Consider the following 24,138-nt stretch of genomic DNA (forward strand, 5'->3'; position numbering starts at 1 on the left):
GGCCTCCCAACGTGCTGTGATTATAAGTGTGAGCCACTGTGCCTGGCCTTAGAATCATTTTTTCACTAATTAAGAATTCCTGAGCCCTGCTGTGTTCCCTGCTATGTGGGAATATAATGATGAACAAGCTCTCAGGGAGCTCACATTTTATTTGGAGGAGACAGACAATAAAGAATTAAATAAGTGAGCAAATGAGACCAAAAAAGCTTAGCTAGTGAACAGCACTACGCAGAAAATTACATGGGATGTTGTGATAGATAGAGGGACTTGTCGGATGGTTGGGGGATCTTCTCTGAGAGGTGGCATTTAAGCTGAGCTCTGAATGGTGAGTCAGCTATGCAAAGGTCTACAGCAGGAACATTTCAAGCTCAGGAAACAGCCAGTGCAAAGCCCTAAGGTGAGAATGAACTGGCCTCTGTGTGTCAGAACAAGAAAGAAGGGCTGTTGAGACAGGTGGAAGATGAAGCTGAAGAGGTGGGGAGGGGGTAATGCTCAGCTCATGGAGGGCTTAGTAAGCCCGGGTGAGGAGTTGGGATTTGATTCTTGGTGAGATGGGAGCCACTGGAGGGTTTTAAGCAGGGAAGTGACATGATCTGATTGATGGTGGTAAAGACAGCTCCACCTGCTGTGTGCAAGTAACAGAGTGGCAAGGGGCAAGAGGGAAAGCAAAGCTAGGAAGGGCAAGCTAGAAGGTCACAGCAGTGAGACATATGGGCGCTGGGACCAGGGTGGTTGCTCGGAGTGGACAGATTCTGCACCTGTTGGGGGAGTTTTGGGGGCATGAAAGAGAAGAATCCTGAGGAAGTTCTAAAATTCTGGTTTGAGCACCACGGTGTATGTTGGAGGATCTGGTTTTGGGAAAAAAGGGACATCCTGGTAAGGCAAAAGACCTGTTAGCCCAGAGGGACTGTCCCACAGAAGCTGGAGCCACAGCCCTGAGTTCTGGAAGAGGAGGCGCTAGGATGGACACATAGAAGCTGTCGGCATGTGGGTGGTGGTGAAACTCCGAGGAGAGAGGAAGACAGAGAACCCAGAAGCTAGAATAGTCTAACCACAGACTCCACAGGGAGCAGGGAGCCCGCGTTGCTGACTTCTGAATCCCACTCGGCCTTCTGTGATGCCAGACTTCCTGATGAGAGCTGTGGACTAGGAGTGAGAGATTAGGAAGAAGTGGAATGTGAGCACCAAGAGGCCAGAACGTCTGCCTTGTTCACTGCTGTACCCTCGGTGCCCACCTAGCACAAGGTAGGTGCTCACTAAGCACCTGTGGACTGAAGGAAGAAGGAAAAGGTGTGGATCTCATCGCACAGTTGAGATTCCAGGCACCCAGTAATATGGGTTTGTCAAGATGCCTAACTCTGGGCAGGAAGGGAGAAGATCTCATTATGTATGGGAGATCCCCCAACCAACTGCACAGTTTTCTGTTTCTCTGTGGGGAGGTGGGGTGGCACAGGAAGGAAGGGTTGGCGTTGAAAGACCAGCCTGAGGGCCAGGTTCCCCAAAGTAGGAGATGGCCAGATGGAGGGACCAAGCCTGAGGAAATCGGCACTGTTGGAGACTGCCACCAGAGGGCACCCCAGGCACATGGCAGGAGATAGACACGACTCATCCCAACCAGACTGCACGATTTCGCCTTTTCCTCTTCTAAGGTCCAAGGCCCTACGAAATGGGGAGATCAAGGGAGTTGGGGGAAGAGGGGCAATTAGTGACTCATATTTACTAAGTGACTCATCCAACCCTGGAACCTGACCTTATTACAGAGAGAGCCTGGATCCTGGACAGAAACTTAGCCTTTATCAAGGTCACAGATAAGTCCTGAGTCTGTTTATAGACTAAACCCTGACCTTGATCTTAGACTGAGCCCTCACCCCAGTCCATACTGAGTCCTGACCTTAATCATAGACTGAACTTGACCCTAACCACACTCTGAGCTCTGACCCTGCCTGTCCATTCATCAAACCCTGACCTTGATCCCAGATTGAGCTCTGACCCCAGTCCATAGACTAAACCCTGACCATTACTGTATAGTGAACCCTGACTTGGACACAGACTGATCATGGACACACATTAGCCCTTATTCAGGCCATAGACTGAGCCCTGACCCTGGGAACAGATAGCACTGACCCTGGTCCATACACTGAACTCTGACTCTGATCACTGAGCCTGACCCTGAATCTGGTGCCAACCTGAACACTTACCCTGATCCATATGCATTGTATCCTGACCCTGGACAACCACTGAGCTTTTATCATGGTCACAAATTGAGCCTTGATCCCTAAGACTTGCTCTCCCAACACCCCAGTGAGTTAAGGACCTTCCAAAAGAGGCTCTTGTGTCAGGCCAAGCTTTAGTCTCAGAAGGAAGTGATTCCTGGAACCACTTTTGTTGTGGAGAAAAGGAACTCTGGGTCTCCAAATAGTCCAGAAACTCCTCGGCGTTGGATCCCTGAGAGGCAGCTAGGTACCTTTTCAAGGTACCCTCCATAGCTGGGGGGGTGGGGCCTCTTCTGCCTGCCTGTCTGTCTGGGGAGCCTCCCAACTGGCAGCCTCTTCATCTGCACTCCCGACTCCCTTCCGCTCCACGGTCTGTGCTCCACCCCTTGCTATCTTTCCAGGAAAATGAGGAGGGACATTCCATGCAAGGGGTGGAACCAGGCCATGAGTGAGGGCCCCATGCCCCCAACCCGTACCCTGGCCAGAAGAGAAGCCCCTCCCTCTGGGAGCTCACTTTGGCTGCTTGCTCCAAACAGGCAAGACAAGGTGAATCAGGCTCAAGGCGGCTCCAGCAGGGCCTCAGGTTGACAGCCGCCAAGACATAGGAGCACGAGGCAGCTGCGTGGGAAGTCCACTATGTTCCTGGAGTCTGCAGCGTGTGAAGGTGTGGTAGGTGAGGGCAAAGGACAGCACAGTCCCTCCCCAGGGCACACTCACCAATTTAATTTCCACCATCCCCAGGGTTCAGCCTGGGTGCCCTCCCGCTGCAGGGCACACCAGCCTCAAGGCTCACCTAGGGAGGCACCGAGGGCGGGGGTGGGGGCCAAGCCAGGCAGGAGCTGGGGCTGGGGAGGGGGGCGGCTCGAGTCAAAAAACGCTGACGCCAAAGACAATGAGCTCTCCGAGGCTGAGGCAACTCATTTGGTCCCGGCCACGCTTTATTAAATTCTCATAAACCTGTCAGGGGGGACAGGGCTCGCTTCAGTTTACCTCATTAGCCCGACACAATGACAGTGGTGGGGGAACAGGCAGGGTGGGGGTGCGACAAGGGGAGGCTGGCGCTCAGAACTGAGAACTGATCCAGCCGGGAAGATAATTGAATTAAGTGGCTTTTGTTAATGGTTTTTAAGACTCCAAAGTGTAAATAACATTTAGGGGCTTTCTTTTAATGGGGCTAGGGTTTTAGAGACCCAGGGAGCTTAGGGGAGGCCCAGCCTGGTCCCTAACTTCTCCCCCACCCTAGAGGAGCTCCTGAGGGGAGAACCTGTGGGAGCCGCCCCAGGGATGCATTGCAGTTAGCCTTGGGAAGACCAAGGCGACTTCCCCAAGGGAAGGGGACAACCCATTGGAGCCAAAGAAGCTGAGACAACTTCCTCGTGAGTCTTTGAATAGAATCAGAGTACGTGAGCAAAAGAGGGGATGGATGCAGGGGGCTAACTGTGATGACCCACCCAGTCCTGGAATGCTGCCATCGGACAAAGTGGCCAGGGATGTCTCTGAGATGTTGCTGGGGGCCTGGTCCTGGCCTCCTGGGGTCAGTGTTCATTCCCCATGAGAGGTCAGTGGGAATGGAAGGTATTGGTTGTGTTGCCAGCAGGGAGTGAGCTCCCCATCAAAGCGTGTGTGGGAATGCTGTGAGTTGGGGTATCCCCAAACAAGGCAATGGATTAGACTAGACCCCAGGCTTGCTGAAGGCAACTGGACTTGATCCAAGCTGTAAGAGGAACCTGAAAAGATGGCATGGTGAGCTCACTTCTCTGGGGGCACTAGGGCCTCAGGGAGCTAGGTGCCAGGGAACAGGGACATAGAAGTTGATAATCCAGCCCCTGGCTTTCCTCAGTCAACAGCTTCTCCCTCCCTGCAGACAAGACCAGATTGGGGCATTGGCTGGATTGAAGGCAAAGAGCTGTGGGCTAAGATTCCAAGGGGCTGGAGGTGAGATGGGGCAGGGCTGGCCCTGGGCCAGCCCACAAAGGGTTAAGGCGCTAATCGCCCTGCATGCGACAAAGGGAAGTGGGTTTTCTGATCCAGAAAGGATCAGTCCCTGGGATGCCCCATCAGGCCCTTCAGCGTGAAATTACACCCCAGCGGGGGTGCTCCCCTCCCCCTACACACACATTACCCGCCGGGCCTGGCACAGGATTAGGGCCCAGAGTCATCAGCGTGATAGATCGCACCTCCCCACCCCATCCCTTCCCCCAGGAGCCTTCAGTCCTGCCTCCAGGCCTAGGCCAGCCTCTTTCCTCACGTCTGTCCACCTGGCGGTTGCGCTGCCTGGTCATCTTGGCCTCACTCTTGGTCTAGTCATTCCATCTGTCTCCTGCAGCCATACATTGAGCCCCCACCTCCCTCCTGGTCATAGTGGTAGTGTCTTCATAAGCTTTAATCGGCCTGCCAAAGGTACATTCCATTGCTTCTGTATTTGTTGTCTGTCTTCCCCCTCGCACATCAGGTGCTGTCCTGCTCAGCACCGTATTCCCAGTAACGGGGCTACATCTTCCACGCAGATGGTGCTCAGTCAGCTAATGTTGACTTCCCATCCACCTCATGAATACTGGGGCGTGGTCCCTAAACTCTGGACATTCATGCTGAGGACTAGGAGACTGTACCAGGACAGGGCCATGTCCTCTGGAAGACAGAGGAGGCTGTGGCATGGCCGCTGCCTTGGACCCAGCCTCATCTCTTAAGGATGGCATGAGGGAGGCAGGCAGGAAAAGCGATGGGCCTGCGAGGACAGAGGGTCCACCTGTCCTTGGGTGCTGTCCCAGGAGATCCTCTCACTCCACTCCCCCAGGCTGCTGTGCCTTTGCCCTCTGATGACCTCTAAGCCCCATCTGCACCCCTAGCCAGGCGGACCCAGCATGGGAAGAAGCTGTGAATGGGACAGTTGAGGAAACAGGATGATATCATATGGAAGAAAAAACCCAGCAAGACTCTCAGAAACCAAGGCTGTCTGAGAAAGGTGCCTGTATGGACCACCCTGACCAACCTCTACACAGGAGACAGAGGCCCAGGAAAAGCCAGGGCTTGCCCAAGCCTGTACTGCAAAGCCATGGCAAGGCCCAGACAGAAGCCTGGTTCCCTGAGGCCCTCAGCAGAGCTTGTCCCTCACAGGCTCTTCCCAGTTAATTTAACAAGTTCAGTACTGATTGAACACAAACTCCACACCAGGCTGTACGCCATGCCAGCTTCTGCCCAGGGAGCTCCATCTGGCAGTGGTTGAGAACCGTATGTAGTGACCAGAGGCATCAAGAGAAGGAGGGGCATCTCCGTCCCCTGTGGTAATCTGGCAAGGCTTCCTGGAGCGGGTGGCATGTGGCTAGGCTCTGAAGAGTGAAGCCTCTCCCGAGGAGGAGGGACCGGCAGAGCAGAGGTACCCAGGGAGAGGGCACAGTGAGTGTGTGAGGCACCACGCCAGTTGGGTGGCACACTCCAGAACAGTGTGAATAGACATGTTCTGTGTGGCTTCCAGGTCAAGCCAGGCCTGATAAGGAGGCTACTAGGTGGCAGATTTCAGACAGCATGGGGAAGGACTTTCCAACAGCCCTGGCGCAGGCTGCCCTGGAAGGTAGTGAGCGGCCCATCCCTTCAGGCTTGTGGATAGGAGCTGGGTATCAGTGATTCCTCCCCAGATGGAGGCCGAACTAGAGACCCGTGAGGATGTCTATTTCGAGAACCTGAAGCAGAAATGGCCAGACTTTGACAGGCCTGGCACTTCAGTAGGCGACCTCCGCCTCCACACCTTGTCCATCCTCCTGGGCTCTGCAGGCCCCTGGTGGCTGGAGTGTGGGAGAGGGGGGTGACAAGGCACACAGAAGAGTGACTGCTTTTTCGGTTATTCTTCTATGTATCTATGGCTTCCACCTAACCCGGCAGGGTGGGGCGCTTAAATCAGGCTCAGCAGTTGTCCAAAGCCCACTTAAAAAAATGAGGGACTGAGGGGTGGGCATGGTGGCTGACACCTGTAATCCCAGCACTTTAGGAGACCGAGGCTGGCTGATCACCTGAGCTCAGGAGTTCAAGGCCAGCCTGGGCAACATGGTGAAACCCCACCTCTGTCAAAAAATACAAAAATTAGCTGGGTGTGGTGATGCGTACCTGTAGTCCCAGCTGCTTGGGAGACTGAAGTGGAAGGATCCCTTGAGCCCGGGAAGGTGAGGCTGCAGTGAGCTGTGATCATACCACTGCATTTCAGCGTGGGTGACAGAGTGAGACCCTGTTTTTTAAAAAACAAATAGGGACTGAGGCCCAGAGAGGGGCTTTCCCAATAGCCCACAGTCCGAGAGGCAGGTTGGGGCTTGCAGGCTGTGCAGTCCTCTCTAGGCAGCTTCTTGAGGGCAGACTGAAGGTAAACCTGAAGGAGGTGAGCCTTTCAGACGTCTCGCGGGCCCCACCTCCGCAGGGGCTGTGCATGCTGAGGAGATGCGGAGGGCCGGGCTGATGAGCACCTGCCCTTATCTCCCCTTCACCTCTCCCGTGTCGTCAAGCTTCCTCCTCAGCCCCCTGTCGTGCAGCTTCCACCTCAGCTAACCCAGATTCTTCCTGAAGCACTGGGGCTCCTGTGTCCTGGAGTTCTCTTCAGGAGAATCCTAAGGTGAAAAAGAATGTGTTCCCTCCCTCCTGGCTGCCCAGCACATGCGGTGCAGAGGCCAGGATATGGGCAGGGTGACCTGGGAAGGACCCAGGCCTGCAGGTCTATCGTTCTGCTCAGGTGAGACCAACAAAGGGCAGCTTGTACGCACACTCACACCCACGTGCACCCACACACGCCCACACAGGCTCTTTCCAAGAGAAGCTCTTCAAGCCTGGCTGTCAAGATAAAGGAGCCACGGGGCAGTCAACCCCAGGAGGAAATATCGCTTCTGCAACCTTTGTTGTTCAGAGGGCTTTGTGAAATCTCCAGACTCTTCTTGGAAAGGATCCCGGGCTGAGGTGGCAGTTTCCCGCAGGGGGAGACATGGGTGAGGGCCATGCAGCCTCCCTGGCCTGGAAGGGGAGGCCAGGCTTAGAGTCATTAGTGGTGGTAACAGAAGCCTAATCCTTCACTTCCATTATTACCTCACTCAATTCCCACAAGCCTGGGGGTAGACAGAGGTCACCCCATTTTACAGATGATGAAACAGAGGTTCCCAGAACCCTAGCAGCTTGTCAAATGGTCCACAGTGAGTCAGTGCTAGAAATGAAACTGACTGACTTGGCACCAGTCACAGGCTGAGCCAGCCCTGCCCCAAACTAAGTCCTACCATGGCCCATTCTGAGCTCCAGCTCTGACCTCTATTTGAGCTGTGTCTTGCCCTAGATTGATCCTGAATCTAGCCTCAGATTGCCTCTCCTGTTAGCCATGAGCCCTTCGAGGTCAGAGACATGTGCACTTCTCATTCACCCCTGCTCCTTTACGTGGATATACGTGTGATTATTTGAGTAATCTCCATTTTATCCACTAGACTATATATAGGGCTGGGAACTGAGTCTATTTTTGTTTAGTGGCACTTATCATAATGTAATAAGAGCAATAATAACAAGCAAGTATTGGCCGGGCGTCGTGGCTCATGCCTGTAATCCCAGCACTTTGGGAGGCCAAGGCGGGTGAATCACTTGAGCTCAGGAGCTAGAGACCAGCTTGGGCAACACAGTGAGACCTCGTCTCAAATAATAAAAATAAAAACAAATTAAAAAAAAAAAAACAAGCAAGTATTGAGCATTTACTAAATGCCAAAATTGTGCTAAGTGTTGTACAGATGTTATCTTTCATTCCTCACAAAGAACCCTGAAGTAGGCATTACCATTCACCCCACTTTACCAAGGAGAATACTGAGCTCCAGGGTAACACTAGGAGGAGGCATGTAGACAGACAAGATGCTCTTGGTAGTTCCCTCCACCCCTCACACTCAGCTGCCTAGTGAGGAATGGGGTGGAGAGGGAAACCTCGGCTGGAAGAGGAAGTGGAGGCCCTTGGGCAGGTGGGAGAAGCGAGGGTTTTCTGGAGGCCTTGGGTTTCTGAAGCCACAGAAGGGCCGGTGACTTAGCTGAAAGAGATGGGGTGGGCCGGGCATGGTGGCTCACGCCTATAATCCCAGCACTTGGGGAGGCTGAGGCAGGCAGATCACCTGAGGTCAGGAGTTCGAGACCAGCCTGGCCAACATGGTGAAACCCCGTCTCTACTAAAAATACAAAAAATTAGCCAGGTGTGGTGGTGGGCACCTGTAATCTCAGCTACTTGGGAGGCTGAGGCAGGAGAATTGCTTGAACTCAGGAAGCGGAGGTTGTAGTGAGCCGAGATCACGCCATTTCACTCCAGCCTGGGTGACAAGTGCAAAACTCCATCTCAAAACTCCGTACATACATACATACATACATAGAGATGGGGTGCGAGTAAGACCAGCTATATATTTCATGGGGTCCAGGGCAAAATAAAAATGCAGGGCCCCTTGCTTAAAAAGTAAAGATTTCAAGATGGTGACATCAGAACATCATGGGGCCCTCTGAGCCCAGGGCCCTGTGTGACTGCATGGGTCACAAGCTCATGAGGTGGCTGCAGGAGGGAGCATGCTGTGAGGAAGTGGGCTCAAGGCGGCCCCTTGGGGTGGATGTGTGGGTTGGTGCACATGGGTGTTCACATGGCAACTGGGACCAGCATCTCACTCTCATGTGGGCATTTGGGTGGCATCTTCCACAAGCATGGGGCAGCCGCCACCAAGTCTCTGTGGGCACCAAGCCAGCAGTGTGGCTCGGGAGACCATCTGTAGAGGGGATCTGGTGCCACTGAGCATTCAGGGGGCTGTCTGGAGTGTGAGCAAGCCGGGGAGAATGCATGTCTGGGGGTGGAGCAGGTGTGTGGAGCATCAGGTGACAGAGCATGGCTGTATGTCTGCCGGTTTGCAGTAGGTCTGTGTACACTGGCATGAGAGACAGGGAGACAGACACTCTGGGATTGTGTGGTCCAGTGCAGAAGTCAACATGTCCCAGGGGTGTGAGAGGACGTGTGTGTGCGTGTGTGCTGTGAATGTGTGGGGAATGTTTGTGAGAGACTGTCAGTGTGTAGGGTTGTGTATGCCTATTCCCACATGCCTTCCTGGGTGCTGGCCCTGCTGCTTTCCCTATTGTGAGGGGCTCCCAGGTGAAGACCTCTCCAACGTGCTCCAGCCCAGCCCCCAGTCCTTTGTGGGGCCAGGTCCCCTCTCAGAGTGACATTCTTGCCTGCTGTGGGGTGGGCAGCCCCGCAGAGCTGCCTCCTAGGCTGCTGGGGTGATCCTGGGCCAGTGGTGTCAGGTTCCCAGTGCTGAGCCCTCCCTCTGCAACCCTCTGAGGGCCTTTGTTGGAAGTTCAGACACACTTGTCAGGGGGGCGGGCAGAAGGCCACCTCCTAATCGGCTTTCCCAGAAGCTAAAGGAGAATGAGTGATGGGGGTGGAGGGCTCCAGCCCAGAGCAGCTCTGTGGGAAAGAGATGAGGGAGGTGCCCAGCCCTAAAGGGGTCCATCCCCCAGACCCTCTCAGCAGGGGCCCCTTCCCCGAGAGCCCCTAAGGAACCAGACCCCTGAGCTGCAAGAACACTGCGGCCAAGGCCTAAGAGAAAGGGGAATTACCCGGTGCCGTGGCTCAGCCAGGCGGTGGCTCACGCCTGTAATCCCAGCACTTTGGGAAGCCAAGGCAGGTGGATCACCCAAGGTCAAGAGTACGAGACCAGCCTGGCCAACATGGTGAAACCCCGTCTCTACTAAAAATACAAAAAATTAGCCAGGAGTTGTGGTCAGTGCCTGTAGTCCCAGCAACTGGGGAGGCTGAGGCAGGAGAATCCCTTGAACCTGGGAGGTGGAGGTTGCAGTGAGCTGAGACCGCATCATTGCACTCCAGCCTGGGCAGCAAGAACAAAATTCCACCTCAAAAAAAAAAAAAAAAAAGAGAGAGAGAGAAAATGGGGAATTGGGGAATTTGGAGAGAAGCTTCAGGGAGTCCCCAGCCTTTCCCATTTCCCCCACCATGGGCTATCTGAGCACCAACGGCATGCTGGGCCCAGAACTGCTCAGCTTCTCAGCCTCCCCAGTGCCTTCTCCTCTTTACCTCCTCTGAGCCACCCAGGAAACAGGCTGGACCTGGTTAAAGATTCCTATTCAACAGAAGAGGAAACTGCAGACCAAAGAGGTGTAGTTATTTGCCCTCAGTAAAGAGCAAGCCAGGCTTAGCTCATCCTGGCTTCACCAGTAGCTTCCTCTTCTCCTCGTAGTCAGCGTTTCCCTGAGGTCTCATCCTCTGCTTCTCTCTGTGTAATCTCATTTAGCAACGTGGCTTCATTTACCATCTCCCTGTGACAACCATCAAGGCTAAGAGCATGGATTCTGAGGCCAGCCAGGTTCATCCCTTGGTTGGCCCGTGACTAGCTATGTGGCCCTGGGCATGTTATTTAACCACTCCGTGCCTCAGTTTTCCCATCTGTAAATGAGGATAGTAATAGTACCTACCTCATAGAGTTGTGTAAGGATTAAGTGACTTCTTTTTATTAATATTATTAACTATTTTTTGAGACAGAGTCTTACTCTGTTGCCCAGGCTGGAGTGCAGTGGTGGGATCTCAGCTCACTGCAACCTCCACCTCCTGGGTTCAAGCAATTCTTCTGCCTCAGTCTCCCGAGTAGCTGGAAATACAGGTGCCTGCCACCATGCCTGGCTAATTTGTGTATTTTTAATAGAGTCAGGGTTTCATCATATTGGCCAGGCTGGTCTCGAACTCCTGACCTCATGATCTGCCCACCTCGGCCTCCCAAAGTGCTGGGATTACAGGAGTGAGCCACCACGCCCAACCAAGAGACTTCTTCTGTGTAAGGTGCCAGGCACAGATAAAGTGTGTCAGCAGCAGAGACAGACCCTACCTCTTCCCTTGAGTAAATCGAAGGCAAACAAGACTACCCTGAGCTCAGGATCATTTTCGGACACTCACTCCCCTCCAACAGAGTAGGGGTATCCATCTACCCTACTGCCTGGTCAGAGACTCGAAAGTACCCTTGATCCTCCCCATCCTGCTTAAAATCACCACAGCTATTTTCCTTCCGAAATCTCTCATCAATCAGACCCCTACTCCCCACTCCCTCTCCTAGTCCAGATGGATGCCACCCTCCTCTCGCCAGGACATGACAGATACTGGCCTCCTCTCTGATCTCCTGCCCCCAGCTCCTTCTCATGAGCCACCATGCAGCAAAAGTGGGGGTTACTAAAATACACATTGATCACCCCACTCCCTCACTGGGAATAGCTTCCAGTGCCTCCCACAGCCGTGGCCCTTGGTCTTGAGTCCAAGGTCCTTATTTCCCTCCTCATCCTCACCGGCTGGCACCACCCCCACCATCCTCAAGCCCCACCCAGACAGGTCCCTTGTTCTTTCAGGGCTCAGAGCTTTGGCAAGCTGGCTCAGTCCTTCAGCTTTCTATGAGCTATGCCTCTCCCAGGCACCCTTCTCTTTGACTTCCTGGTGAACACGACCCATGAGACTCAGGTCAAAAGTCTCCCTCCCAAGGGGCCTTTCTGATCTCCCTAGACTGAGCTAGGGGTCCTCTTCTGTGCTCCCAAACAGATATTCTTTTTTTTTTTTTTTTTTTTTTTTGAGACAGAGTCTTACTCTGTCGCCCAGGCTGGAGTGCAGTAGTGGAGTGGCTCACTGCAACCTCCGCCTCCCAGGTTCAAGCAATTCTCATGCTGCAGCCTCCTGAGTAGCCGAATAGCTGGGATTACAGGCCCACACCACCACGCCTGGCTAATGTTTGTTATTTTTAGTAGAGACAGGGTTTTGCCTTGTTGGCTAGGTTGGTCTCGAACTCCTGACCCACCTTGGCCTCCCAAAATGCTGGGATTACAGGCGTGAGCCACTGCGCCTGTCCCAAGTCCTCCATTTTTTGAACACCATCTCACCCTGTGTTATATTGTTTTCCTTACTTGTTTCTGTGTAGCCAGCTCCCAGCACAGGCATAGGCATACAGCAGGTGCTCTGTATATGCTGAGTGCATGAGTGATTTGAACTGCAGTGTTACCAGGGTGCCCTTTACACCAGGGAAGGTGTGTCCCTTGGGGCTGAAGTACATAGGAGACAGTCAATGGCTCAGGCCAGGGGAGGGAGCAGTGGGAGATTTGAGGCAGATATTTGATCTCTCAGCCCCTCCCAGGGAGGCAGGGGACAAGGTGAAAGGGAGACGCTCCGGCCCTAATCCTCAGCCTGCTGGGGAGAGAGGAATGCGTCTGCTGGGGTGGACCTGAGAAGTGGGGAGGTCAGGGCCCCACCCGGGAAGCCTAGCAGATAGCTCCCTGCATACATTCAGACCTGCTGGGTTCTCCTACCAGGAAATTCACAGACAGAGGAGACTGTCACCTCCCCCAAATCTCCACCAGGTGCGTGCACCACCTCTTCTGGCTCTTGGCCCTGGACAGGCACTCTGGAGCACCGGGGAAGAAGATGGAGCCAAAGCAGCCACGACTGAGTAGAGATCTCTTGTCTTCTTTTTCTTGAAAGGCAGCCGGAGGGACCAGGGTTTCACAGCAAGAACTTCCTGGCTGTGCATTTTTTCTGCACGTATTGCCTGTATGTACAGTCTCGCCGTCTATCTCGCGCTGTCTCTCCTGAGCATGGTGAATGTGCTCATACACACACAGATGCAAGCAGACACAGGAATTCACAGCACAGGTTCTCAGACCTGCAGCTAGACTTGTAATAACACAGACACACCACAGCACACCGTGGCAGAAAGCCCTTCTTCATCCTCTGCTTGCTCACCTCTGAGGACAGAGCCCTTTCCACTGGAAAACAGCTCTGGCTGTAAATCCAAATGTCTCTACTTAGCACTCCCCTTTGGCCCTGGCTTACTTGCAGTTTTCCTCAGAATCCCCTGCCTCTCTGTCCTGCAGACCCATCCATCTCCCAGGCTACCCTGAATACTCCCAGGCATTGCTTGTCCCGGGTGTCCCATGTCCCAGGTTACTCTGCCACTTGTGTTTGGGTGAGGTCCAAACAGCCTAGAGAAGATGGAACCCTCCCCCATTATCTGCTCCCTTGCAGCCACTCCAGAGTGGCATCCTGGCTGCAGATTAGTAAGGGTCACAGAGAGAGCTACACAGTCAGTGTGACAATGGCCAATAGTGCAGTAGGTCTGCCTCCATCCCCACTGGCCGTGGCATCAGAGGGGCAGTGAACAGACCTGGAGACACTGCCTGCTCAGGCTACTGCAGGCATCTCTGGGAATGAACATGGACTGAGGTCTGAGCTGCTGGGTTCTCTTTTATTCGCCAAGACAAAGAACAGGTCACAACATCACAGGGAATAAGACTGACAGAAGGACAGATACACAGAGTGTCATGCTGCACTACACAGGGGGCAGGCGAGGGGACAGGCAGGGGTGAATTAAGTCTTGTTATTTTCAACTAACAGAATAAATAAATACAGTACACAGTGTTTTTGCCATGGGCTGGCACAACCTCTAAGCACAAATGGTCACAAAACAGCCGGTTTGGAAAGCAGTCTGTAGAGCCCATCAGCCTTGGAGTTGGGGTGGGGACCCAAGCCCCTGGACCATGCTCTGGGGGAGTGAGGAAGCAGGGAAAAGGGAGACTCAGACAGGAGGGAGAGGCCAGGCGTGAGGCATTCTGGAAGGGACAGTCAGAGCTTGAGCCTCTGGCTTTCAGGGCCAGGTTGGCCCAGCAGAACTGGGAGGGGCTCCAGTATCAGGTGTGGTGGGCCTGTACCCTCTGCCCACCAGAAGGGATGCACAGTGCCGCTTACAAGTGTGTTCGGAGGAGACGCACGGTACCGCTTACCAGTGTGCTTGGAGGAGACACAGGTGTGCGCTCCTCTTGCTCTCTAGCTGCTTTCAGTACCCAAGGCTGGTGCCCTAAACTTGCGATCCCTCCGAGAGCAGGGACTGCAGGTACCTTCCCTGCCTTCTCTGGGTTTGTAGATTTGGGTCAATTGAATGGGACAAGTGTTAACAAACATCTGAGGGAAACTGGGCTGCTCCAAAGGTGGGCCTGCCTCTGGCCATGACAGAACATCACCCCTTAGGAGGTCAGGGGAGGCTTCCTGGAGGAGGCAGTGATATCTAGGGCTGTTGGATTCCAAGGCCTACTGACAATCATTTGTACCCAGGAACTGACAAAAAGCTTTGGCCTAAAAGCAGCTAGGAAGCTTCCCATACCTATCCAGATGATTATTTTTTGTTTTAGAAACGGAATTTCCTGGGGCTAATCCCAGAGAACAGTTGATGGGCCATTGGCCACAGAACCCCTCCCAAACCAAAAACCTCCTCTGTCACTCCTGGAATCTGCCAACCTCCCACAGCGCTGCCTAAGTCTCTCCTCTGATGCCCTCATGGCTGGTGGATTCCTCTTCCAAACTCCAGACCCCAGTAAGACACCTGAGGATTTGGAAACCCTCAACTGCCTGTCTTGCTGCTTGCCACATGTAGGTGAGGTCTTTAACCTGGATTCCAGGCTCCTTAGCCCCACCTCTCATGAAGTCAGCCACCCCCTTCCCATGGTCTACTGAGTCTCATCTCTGTTGCTTTGTTCAAACGGTTCTCCTGGCCTGGACTACCATCTCCCTCACTTTTTTTCCTGTGCAAAGCCTACTCCATCTGCCCCAGCCTAGGCTGACCCCCTCAAGGGTGATGAGCACTGACTTCTCTGCAAACCAATCCTACCAGGACACCAACAGAATCTGTCTAAGCCATCCCCTCCCACTGCCCAGAGGCCCTGAGACCATGCAAAGGTATGAAAATGTGGTGACCCCAGAGTCTGGCACTGGAACTCCAGATCAAATCCAGATTGTCTGAACTAGAGGGGACCCATTATGCTTATGGGGAAACTGAGGCAGTGTCTACAGAAAGGCTTGTGTGTATAACACCCCTTGCTCCACAGCAAGGCAATGGTAACTTCCTACTTCATACATTGTGCTTGTGAGAACCTTCTGTTGTTGTCAATTTACCTAAAAACTTCTGTCCTGCAAGGTTGTGAGCAAAAATGCAGAATGTAGAGCTGGCTAGGACCTTACAGGCCATCTAACCCAGACAGGGAAACAGACCCAGAAAGGCTACATGCTTGCCCAAAGTCACACAGCATTTTTTTTTTTTTTTTGAGATGGAGTCTCACTCTGTTGCCCAGGCTAGAGGGCAGTGGTATGACCTCAGCTCACTACAACCTCCACCTCCCAGGTTCTAGCAATCCTCCCACCTCAGCCTCCCAAGTAGCTGGGATTACAGGCACGTGCCACCAGGCCCGGCTAATTTGTGTATTATTATTAGTTTCACATGTTGGCCAGGCTGGTCTTGAGCTCCTGACCTCAGGTGATTGCCTGCCTCGGCCTCCCAAAGTGCTGGGATGACAGGTGTGAGCCACTGTGCCCAGCCGGTCACACAGCTTTGAAAGGGAGTTTGCTGAGCTGGGTTTCCCGGCTATGAACAGTAACACAGTTTTCCATTCCAGTGACTAGTTGGAGAGAAGCCCTTACTTCCATAATCGGCTCTGGGACAGGAAGCCTACAGAAGCCTGAGCCTATGTGTTGCTAAATGCTTTGCATGCACTGTGCTCAGGAGCAGAGTTCAACCTTCACTCCTGGTCAGCCGTACTCCTGCCATGCACAGTACCTGCTGAACGTGGAGGCTGGGCTTGTGGGAGAGGAGCACCAGTCCTGCTGTCTCTGAGAGCGCCTCTTCCCCTGCTGCCGCTCACCAACCAGGGAAGCCTCACCAAAGAGAGCTCTAGAGCCCTGTGGTCAGTCCTGGCTGAACTCCGACACCAGGCCTCTGTCTTTGGAGGACTTACAGGCAGGAATGCTGGCCATTCTACTGCCTTCTCAGCCTGACTACTGCCTCCTTCATCTTGGGGATGAGGACATCAAAACTGAGAAGACAGAAGAGAAAGTAATTCATGACACCTTCTAGATGCCAGCCTGGGCAAGGGTGGGAGTGGCAGCCAGTGCTACCTCCTGCCTGCAGTTCCAGATCCCCAGGGTCTCCAGCTAGGGCCTTGTTGCTTCTATTTGGCATGGAAAGGAACAGCTTCCCAGAGAGGCCGCAGGTGCAGGGAGGAGACAGGCAGGCAGGGCAGAAGGGAGGGAATAGAAGGAGAGCAACGGGAAGCAGCAAAATTACTAAAACCAAAACCAGCCACAACCCCAAACAAAATATAGCTCAAGAACTGACGATACCAACACTGCCAGCACCAAAGGAAGAAACCAGGGGCAGCAGGAGAGACAGGGAGAAAGACCAAGGGTGGAGAATACAGAGGCTGGGCTGAGACGGGGGCAGGGACCAGGACAGAGACAGAAAGAGGGAGATCAAGGGAAGAAGGAAGGAGAGAGGAGAAAGAGAAGGTATGGCTGGAGTAAGCCGCGGAGGCCGCAGGGAGGGGTGGCAGGGAAGAAGAGATGGGAGTGGGGCAGGGGGCTTGGGGCAGGCAGGTGCCTGAAAATATAGCTTTATATATTTATATTTATATCTCACATTCCACACATAGACTTACTAAGGGGCAGAAGGGGAGGGAGAAAAGGGAGGAGGCGGTATTGAGATGGGGGTCTAGCCAGGGAGAGCCTCTCACTTTCCCGAGGGAAGCTTGGGGCACCCCAGCCCCTGACCTCCTCCCTATCCGGCCTTCATGGGGTCCAGGCAGGGCCATGCAGAGGGTGTGTAGGTGTGGGCTTCACCTCAGGCTGGGGAAGCAGAGCAGGGAACAGGACACCAGGCCCTAGGATTCCCTGTGCTCATGGAGTTAACTCCTCGAGAGCCACCTAGGGATAACGACAGGGCTAGAGGGGACACCTAAGACCCCTGGCTGGGTTGGAGGCCAGACAGTCAGTTGGGCAGCGTATCGAGTCCCAGGGAGGCCGCGTGCTGCTTGGCCCGGAGCCGCAGGTTCTCGATGCTTGTGGTTTTACTGTTCAGGGTAGCTGATGCAGGAGCCAGGCCTGCTGGGGGTGCAGGCAGCAGAGGGGACCCCCACACACCCTGGTGGGCAGCAGCGGCTGCTGACAGGGACTGGTAGTAGGACTGGCAGTGCAGTGAGCCCAGCGGGGCCATGTTGACGCCCAGGTAGGGCACAGCAGCAGCTGCCGCGGCAGCAGCAGGGGCCGGACCCCCTACTTCGAAGGATGAGTAGTGCACCAGGTTGTTGGTGGCCGCCATGTGCTGGCGGAATTGCTCCTGCAGACGGAAGAGGCTCAGCGGGGACGAGGAATAGGAGTGGGAGGGGCCCAGGAGGCCACCCCCTGGGGCCGCAGGAGTGATGGTCAGGCTGCCTGGGGAATCTGCAAGCAGAGAACCCAAGAACAAAGCCCTCAGGACAAGGGCATTGGTCTGCCAGGAGAGGTGCACTCAGCCTTCTCACCCCCTTGGCACTACAGACAAGACAGGCTTCAGCTGAAACCACATCCATCCCATCTCAGTCAGGGCATCCCCTGAAGCAAGGGTCAGAATCCTAGGAGAAAGGGACCCGGGCTTCCTGGGAAAGCTCCAGGGACCCTGCCAAGGCCCCCATGTCTGTCTCTTTTTCCTGTCAAGAGCTGTAACTTCCCCCTCCCCCACGCTGCCCAGAGCTCCCATTCCTTCACTCCAACTTTCAGCTCACAGCCCCTGTACCCTCCCTGCTGGACTTAGGGTTTGTGTTTGAGATATGCCTCATGCCAGAGCTCTGTTCCTTGAGAAATGTGCCCGGAGTCTCTGCTGCACGTGGGAATCTCTGGTACTAATATGGTGTGCACCAGGACATCCGATTGGTTGTTAAAATATTGGAATACTTCCAAATGGTTGATAAAAAATTTTTGCCCTGAGCTCCCGCCGTATCCCTCCCCTGCTACCCAGCCTGTCCCTCAGAATCCCCTGGACCTTCCCACGGCTCTGCAACTAAAGGGTGAAGACCTGGCCCAGGCCTGCTGTGGTTAGTCCCTTCTGATGGGCCATGCCCCTCAGGGGCAGTTGATTACTCGCCTCTGACTGGCTCCACATGCTCAGGGACCCCAGACCCCAGCCCTCCCATGGCATCCCTCAGACCTCACCTGCCTTGGGGCTGCCCCTCTTGCAGCCCAGCCCCTTGCTCTCAGCCCCAGGGCTCTTCTCAGTTTTGGGGTCCTCAGCCCCTGCCCGGGGGTCCTCCTCACGGTCCAGCTGATCCTCGGGGGCTGACTCACTGGCTGACTGCTCAGACAGACTCAGGTGAAGCTCAGCAGGGGGGTCGCTGCCAGGCAGGCGTGGGGGCTGGTCAGCGTCCAGCTGGGTATCCGGAGTGGGGGCCTCTGCCTTGTCTTCCCCATGGGAGCCCTCAGCCTCCTTCTGCTTCTGGAGCTGTTCCTTCTGCAGGCTACGCTGCTTCTTCCGGAACTTGGCCCGGCGGTTCTTGAACCACACCTGAGGACAGGAAAGGAGCAGTCCAAGGTGGGCAAGAAAGAAGTAGGGTTGGTGTGGAGCAGGGTGCTCTGGGAGAGGATGTGTGTGATAACATCCCCCCACCCCTCTAGGGAACACACACCTTCCGTCCCTTCCCAAACTCCCCTCCTATCACTGAAGGCTTTGATGGAGAGATCAGTTGCACCTTGGCACAGGGATGACATGCTGGCTCCTGGACAAGGGGCCAGATTGATGGGCTGGTGTTTGTCTGCAAGGCCTAGTTAGGAGAGTTGGGCCTTACCTGCACCCGGGCCTCAGGCAGGTTGGTGCACATGGCCAGCCTCTCACGCATCACCACATCTGGGTAGTGCGTCTTCTGGAAGGTCTTTTCCAGGGCCTCGAGCTGCTGAGCTGTGAACGCTGTGCGGCTGCGACGTTGTTTGCGGTGCTGGGAACCATAACGGGCCTCCAAGATGATGTCTTGAAATGTACAGCCGTTGGAGGGCAAGGAGAGGGGGCCCATTTAATTATGGGAAATAGCTTTGAATCTTATCCTGCTCTGACCCACTGTGGACACCCAGGCTGCTGCCAGAGCTGGCCTTGGTCCCTTGCCCTTAGAAATCACCCATCCCCTCTCCATGTGGCTGTGGGCTTTCAAGGTCTCTCCACCCCATTATGCACTCTCAGGACCACAGAAGTCTAACTCAACTCCACAAATGGCTGTCAGGCATGATTGAGGGGGGTCTTCGTTATTTGGCATTGGGAGTGGTAGGTGGGTATTGCCCTAAGATGGATACTATGAGTGTATTTTGAGACTCCATGATGCTAATAATCTGTAAGTCCATATCACAAGAGTTCTAAGACCCTATAGCCCTTAGATTCTGAATACTAAGACTTCTTTAGCATCAGAGTACTGGTCCCTGCCCATGAGAAGCCAGGCTGGGCTGGTACCCATCTCAAGGTCTAGTCAAGGGAGGACTGACTAGGCAGACAGAATTTACCAGCACTTGATTCTCTGTCCTCTGCTTGTAAACCTCCTCATCCCAACTGGCCTAGAGTCTCTGATGGCAGGGACTGAGGCTCCTGCTCTTCTGTTTCCTGAACAGAGACCTTGGCTAGGGGGTAAGAGCAGAGCAGGGAGGGCAGGGGCGTCAGGGCTCACATCTCAGGTAAGGCTTGTTGCCCTCAGTCTTGACCCTTGTGGCTGCGTCCCCAAAGACAGAAGGACAAAGAGACCAGGTTCCAATCACTGTGGGCTTGGAGGGGAGACAGGACTATGGACCATCCATTCCATCGTCCTGTCCATATGTCTGGTAACATGATAACCACCCAGGATAGGTGTCTGCATAGGGCCAGGGTCTAGCCTCCATCCTGGGGTCTAGCCTTCAGCCATTTCGCTTGACTAGCCCCTGGAAGATAGACAGTAACCTCTCTCCTCACTGCCTCCCATCATGTCATAAGTGGATCCTGCCCTGTCTGTGCTGAAGGGAACTTGAGTAATCTCAGCCTCTGCCAAGGGACGCCAGAATCCTTCCCCTGCCCTCCAAGGAATGAGAAGTCATCCACAACACCCTAAATAGGAAGAGGCAGCCTGGTACAGTGGCTCACGCCTATAATCCCAGCACTTTGGGCAGGTGGATCACCCGAGGTCAGGAGTTTGAGACCAGCGTGGCCAACATGGTGAAACACTGTCTTTCTACCAAAAATACAAAAAATTAGCTGGGCGTGGTGGTGGGCCTCCCAGCTACTCGGGAGGCTGAGGCAGGAGAATCACTTGAACCCGGGAGGTGGAGTTTGCAGTGATCCAAGATGGCACCATTGCACTTCAGCCTGGGCAACAAGATCGAAACTCCATCCTTCTCTACTAAAAAAATACAAAAAACTAGCCGGGCGAGGTGGCAGGTGCCTGTAGTCGTAGCTACTTGGGAGGCTGAGGCAGGAGAATGGCATAAACCCGGGAGGCGGAGCTTGCAGCGAGCTGAGATCCAGCCATTGCACTCCAGCCTGGGCGACAGAGCGAGACTCCGTCTCAACAACAACAACAACAACAAAAAAAAAAAAAAAAAAGAAATTCCATCCCAAAAAGATAAAAAAAAAAAAAAAAATAGGAAGAGGCAACTGGGTATCCAGGAAGCCCCAGACTTTGAGATACTTCTTCTTCAGTTTAAAAAGGGAGTCCTGAACCCCTCTCAGACGGAACTTAATCCTAGGCCTGACTCAGCCCTGAGCTCATGCTGGTCATCCTGGGGCAGGGGAAGGAGTGGGGACTGCTCTGTCAGCCCCACCCTGATTGGGGGAGGAACAACAACTCAGCATCCTACTGCTGGCTCCAGGGACTGCAAGGGTGGCGGGGATGGTGGTAGGGGTGTAGGTGTCACAGGGAAGCCAGGCTCTCTAAACCGTGGGCAGAGCCTCTGCTGGAAGGCAAGGCCTCCATACAAAGGCTCACCTGGAGTTCATGTCCTTCCTTCTTAAGAATTAGAGAGTTGGGGGGTGGGCTGAACACCCCAGTTCCTCTGCCTCCACCAGCGGACATGAGCCCCTGTCCCTGACACCTCTCTGTGCTCTGGTCCTTGGGTCCTGGAATACTGTCAGGAGCTGATGTCACCACGAGGTTGTGCACAGGACTGTATCCAACATCCCCACACTAGGAACTAATGCCTCCACACTGGTTGGGAGAAACTTATCCACTGAGTTCTGCCCAGAGGCCTGGCAGTGTCAAAAGAAGTAAGACTGGCCATGCCCTCCCTGCCAGGCCAGTGCTGCTACCCAGGTGGAGATCCCATCCCATTTCTGTGCCTTTGCTCATGTTGGCCTTTTTGAGGCCTGGTTCCTGCCCCTGTGGCCTTCAGAAAGCTCTCCCTGACTACCCCAGCTGATCCTGCTGCTCTGAGCTGCCCCCGCATTTGACCCTGGACACCCTCCTGTTGTGCCCTCTCATGGGTCATGGGCACCCGTTCTCCCTAGGAGTTCCCTGAAGTTTTCTGAGGCCTACCTGGCACAGGGCTGGGCCCATGTGGGTTTACCAGCTGCTCAAGGCTGGGCCTGGGACAGGATGGGTTGGGTGGCATCACTTCCCAGGAAATCAAATTCCTCATCTATGTCACTGAATCCTTTTCTTTTTGTTTTTTTTTTTTTGAGACGGAGTCTCGCTCTGCCGCCCAGGCTGGAGTGCAGTGGCCGGGTCTCAGCTCACTGCAAGCTCCGCCTCCTGGGTTTACGCCATTCTCCTGCCTCAGCCTCCCAAGCAGCTGGGACTACAGGCGTCCGCCACCACGCCCGGCTAGTTTTTTGTATTTTTTAGTAGAGACGGGGTTTCACCATGTTAGCCAGGATGGTCTCGATCTCCTGACCTCGTGATCCGCCCGTCTCAGCCTCCCAAAGTGCTGGGATTACAGGCTTGAGCCACCGCGCCTGGCCCACTGAATCCTTTTCTCGCCCACCGAGAGGCAACAGTCAGTAGAACCAGGTGTGGGGGGACCAGGTTGCCGGTGTCTCATAGGCATATATGGGTACTTACCTTAGGCTTTGGGTAATAATGATCTCTGAGCACCTACCAGGCTCTGCTGAATACTTTGCATATGTTATCACAAATCACCTCCCAACCACCCTAGGGGATGGGCATGGCCATTTTCTCCTTTTTATAAAAGGAGAAACTGAGGCTCAGAGAAGAGAGCTGAGTGGGAAAGTCCCATGCTGATTTCAAGTCTAGGACTCCAAAGCTCATATTTTTAGCCATGTTACGTTCCAACACCACTTGGCCCAGATTTAGCCTCTCTGAGTCTCCGTTTCCTTGTCCATAAAATGGAAATAGTAACCTCTCCACATGGGGATTGGATGATTTGATGCACACAGAAAGAGAGAGACTCCCACAGTGCCTAACTCACAGTTGATGTCAGAACGTAGAAGCTGTTATTTACAATCCCTGTGCCTGAACTCTCCTTGCCTGAGCATTCCAGGCTCTTCCAGCTACTTCCCAGCCATAATATTCTGGACTAGTCTCTTACCCTCCTACCTCATTTCTTCTTCTGTGAGATAGGGCTAATGAATGCCTCCCTCACAGGACTGTTACGAGAATTTGAAAGCGTAGGGTAGCTCCAGCGCCCTGAACAGTGCTGGCAAACAAAAGGTGCTCTGGATATACACGCATAGTTTTGAATTGACATCTCTCTGTGTTGCTAAGTGACCTGAGTCTTTTTGACCTGCCTAGAACAAGCTTGGCCAGTGCTCTCTCTCCTCTTTGCCTTCCAGAGCCTCCTCCCCCAACCCCCACAGTCCTGTCCCCACAGTCCAGTCCGCAGGGCTCTTACCAGCCAGGCGCTCAGCCAATGTAAGCGCATGCACCGAAGGCCGGTAGTCGGGGGCGTGCTGGGCCTGCTGGGCTGCCTGCTGGTGCAGGTTGTACATGGCGCTGAGTGAGTTCATGGCGTGCAGCGAGTAGCCGTTCACCCCGTAGTGCTGCATGGCGGCATTCGCCTACAGACGGAAGACGGAGAGGGGACATGAGGCAGGCCTTTCAGACTCTGCCCTCGGGGAGACCCACCCCCAATCCAGACCCTGAATGCCCACCTTCTGATGGGTCAGAAGCTCTCTCCATCGGAAAGGAGCCTGTCTTGCCCCTGGCTTACCGTGTGGAGGTTCCTGCATCCACTCCTTCATTCACTCACTCATTCACTGATTCACTCAGCAGGGCCAGTGTGGGTTTAGGGCTCTGGGCTCTAGAGTTAGACTGCCCAGGGCAGGCTGAAACCTCAACTCCACCACTCAGGAGCTTTGTGGCTTTGGGCATGTCACTTAACTTCTCTGACCCACAGTTTCTCTATCTGCAACATGGGGTTAATGATAGTGCCTATCTCACAGCGTTGCTGCAAGGATTCCAAGAAGCCTTTACAAAGGACTGGATCATAGTATGTGCTCAAAAGTGTTAGTCACTGTGATTTACAAATTCATTTGCTACTTCATGCAATCATCTCTTCTTTCAATTGCTCAGGTACTTACTCATTTTTACCTTCATTGATTCAGTCACACCCTTATCACTTATTCAACCAATACCCATTGAGGCCCACTTGGGGCCAAGACCAGAGCTAGATTCCCCACTGAGGCATTTGCTTCGAAATGAGAGAAACCCGGGGCCGGGCACGGTGGCTCATGCTTGTAATCCCAACACTTTGGGAGGCCGAGGTGGGCAGATCACCTGAGGTCAGGAGTTCAAGACCAGCCTGGCCAACATGGTGAAACCTCGTCTCTACTAAAAATACAAAAATTAGCTGGGCATGGTGGCACATTCCTGTAATTCCAGCTACTTGGGAGGCTGAGGCAGGAGAATCGCTTGAACCTGGGAGGCGGAGGTTGCAGGCAGCCGAGATCGCACCACTGCACTCTAGCCTGGGTAACAGAGCGAGACCCTGTCTCCAAAAAAAAAAAAAAGAAATGAGATAAACCCTAAGGTCCTGCACAAACATAAGAATACTGTTGTTATGACTGTCATACATTCACTGCCATTACCTCCCTTTATTCTCACCATATCTCCAAGAAGCAAGCAGGCCAAGAATGATGAGCCCCAACTGCAGTTGAGTCTA

At 53.9% G+C, this 24,138-nt stretch overlaps 1 protein-coding gene across 2 annotated transcripts; it reads right to left on the reverse strand.

Moving 5' to 3' along the window:
* Window positions 1-15,303: 15,303 nt before the first annotated feature.
* Window positions 15,304-23,031, reverse strand: DMBX1 (diencephalon/mesencephalon homeobox 1). Of its 2 annotated transcripts, none has more exons than XM_033229329.1 (4): window positions 22,870-23,031; window positions 18,861-19,039; window positions 18,232-18,580; window positions 15,304-17,484 (listed from the first exon to the last, which is right to left on the reverse strand). In XM_033229329.1, exons 1-4 carry the CDS (start codon window positions 23,021-23,023, stop codon window positions 17,033-17,035), a joined length of 1,134 nt encoding a protein of 377 aa, XP_033085220.1. In that variant the 5' UTR covers window positions 23,024-23,031; the 3' UTR covers window positions 15,304-17,032. The 2 variants fall into 2 exon arrangements, with proteins under 2 accessions (XP_033085220.1, XP_033085219.1); XM_033229328.1 differs by having other exon boundaries at window positions 17,033-17,484; window positions 18,861-19,056; window positions 22,872-23,026.
* Window positions 23,032-24,138: the final 1,107 nt, after the last annotated feature.

Source organism: Trachypithecus francoisi, unplaced genomic scaffold (assembly GCF_009764315.1).
Source record: "Trachypithecus francoisi isolate TF-2019V2 unplaced genomic scaffold, Tfra_2.0 Lachesis_group12, whole genome shotgun sequence".
In the NCBI taxonomy this organism is placed as follows: domain Eukaryota; kingdom Metazoa; phylum Chordata; class Mammalia; order Primates; family Cercopithecidae; genus Trachypithecus; species Trachypithecus francoisi.

What these genes read in the sequence shown, in the direction of transcription:
- DMBX1 (XM_033229328.1), bottom strand. Translation starts at nt 23,023, where the DNA reads ATGCAGCACTACGGGGTGAACGGCTACTCGCTGCACGCCATGAACTCA. An exon ending in ACATTGGCTGAGCGCCTGGC is followed by an intron (nt 19,057 to 22,871) that starts TGGTAAGAGCCC and finishes CTTGCCCTCCAA; the next exon opens with CGGCTGTACATTTCAAGACA. An exon ending in TGCCTGAGGCCCGGGTGCAG is followed by an intron (nt 18,581 to 18,860) that starts GTAAGGCCCAAC and finishes TCCTGTCCTCAG; the next exon opens with GTGTGGTTCAAGAACCGCCG.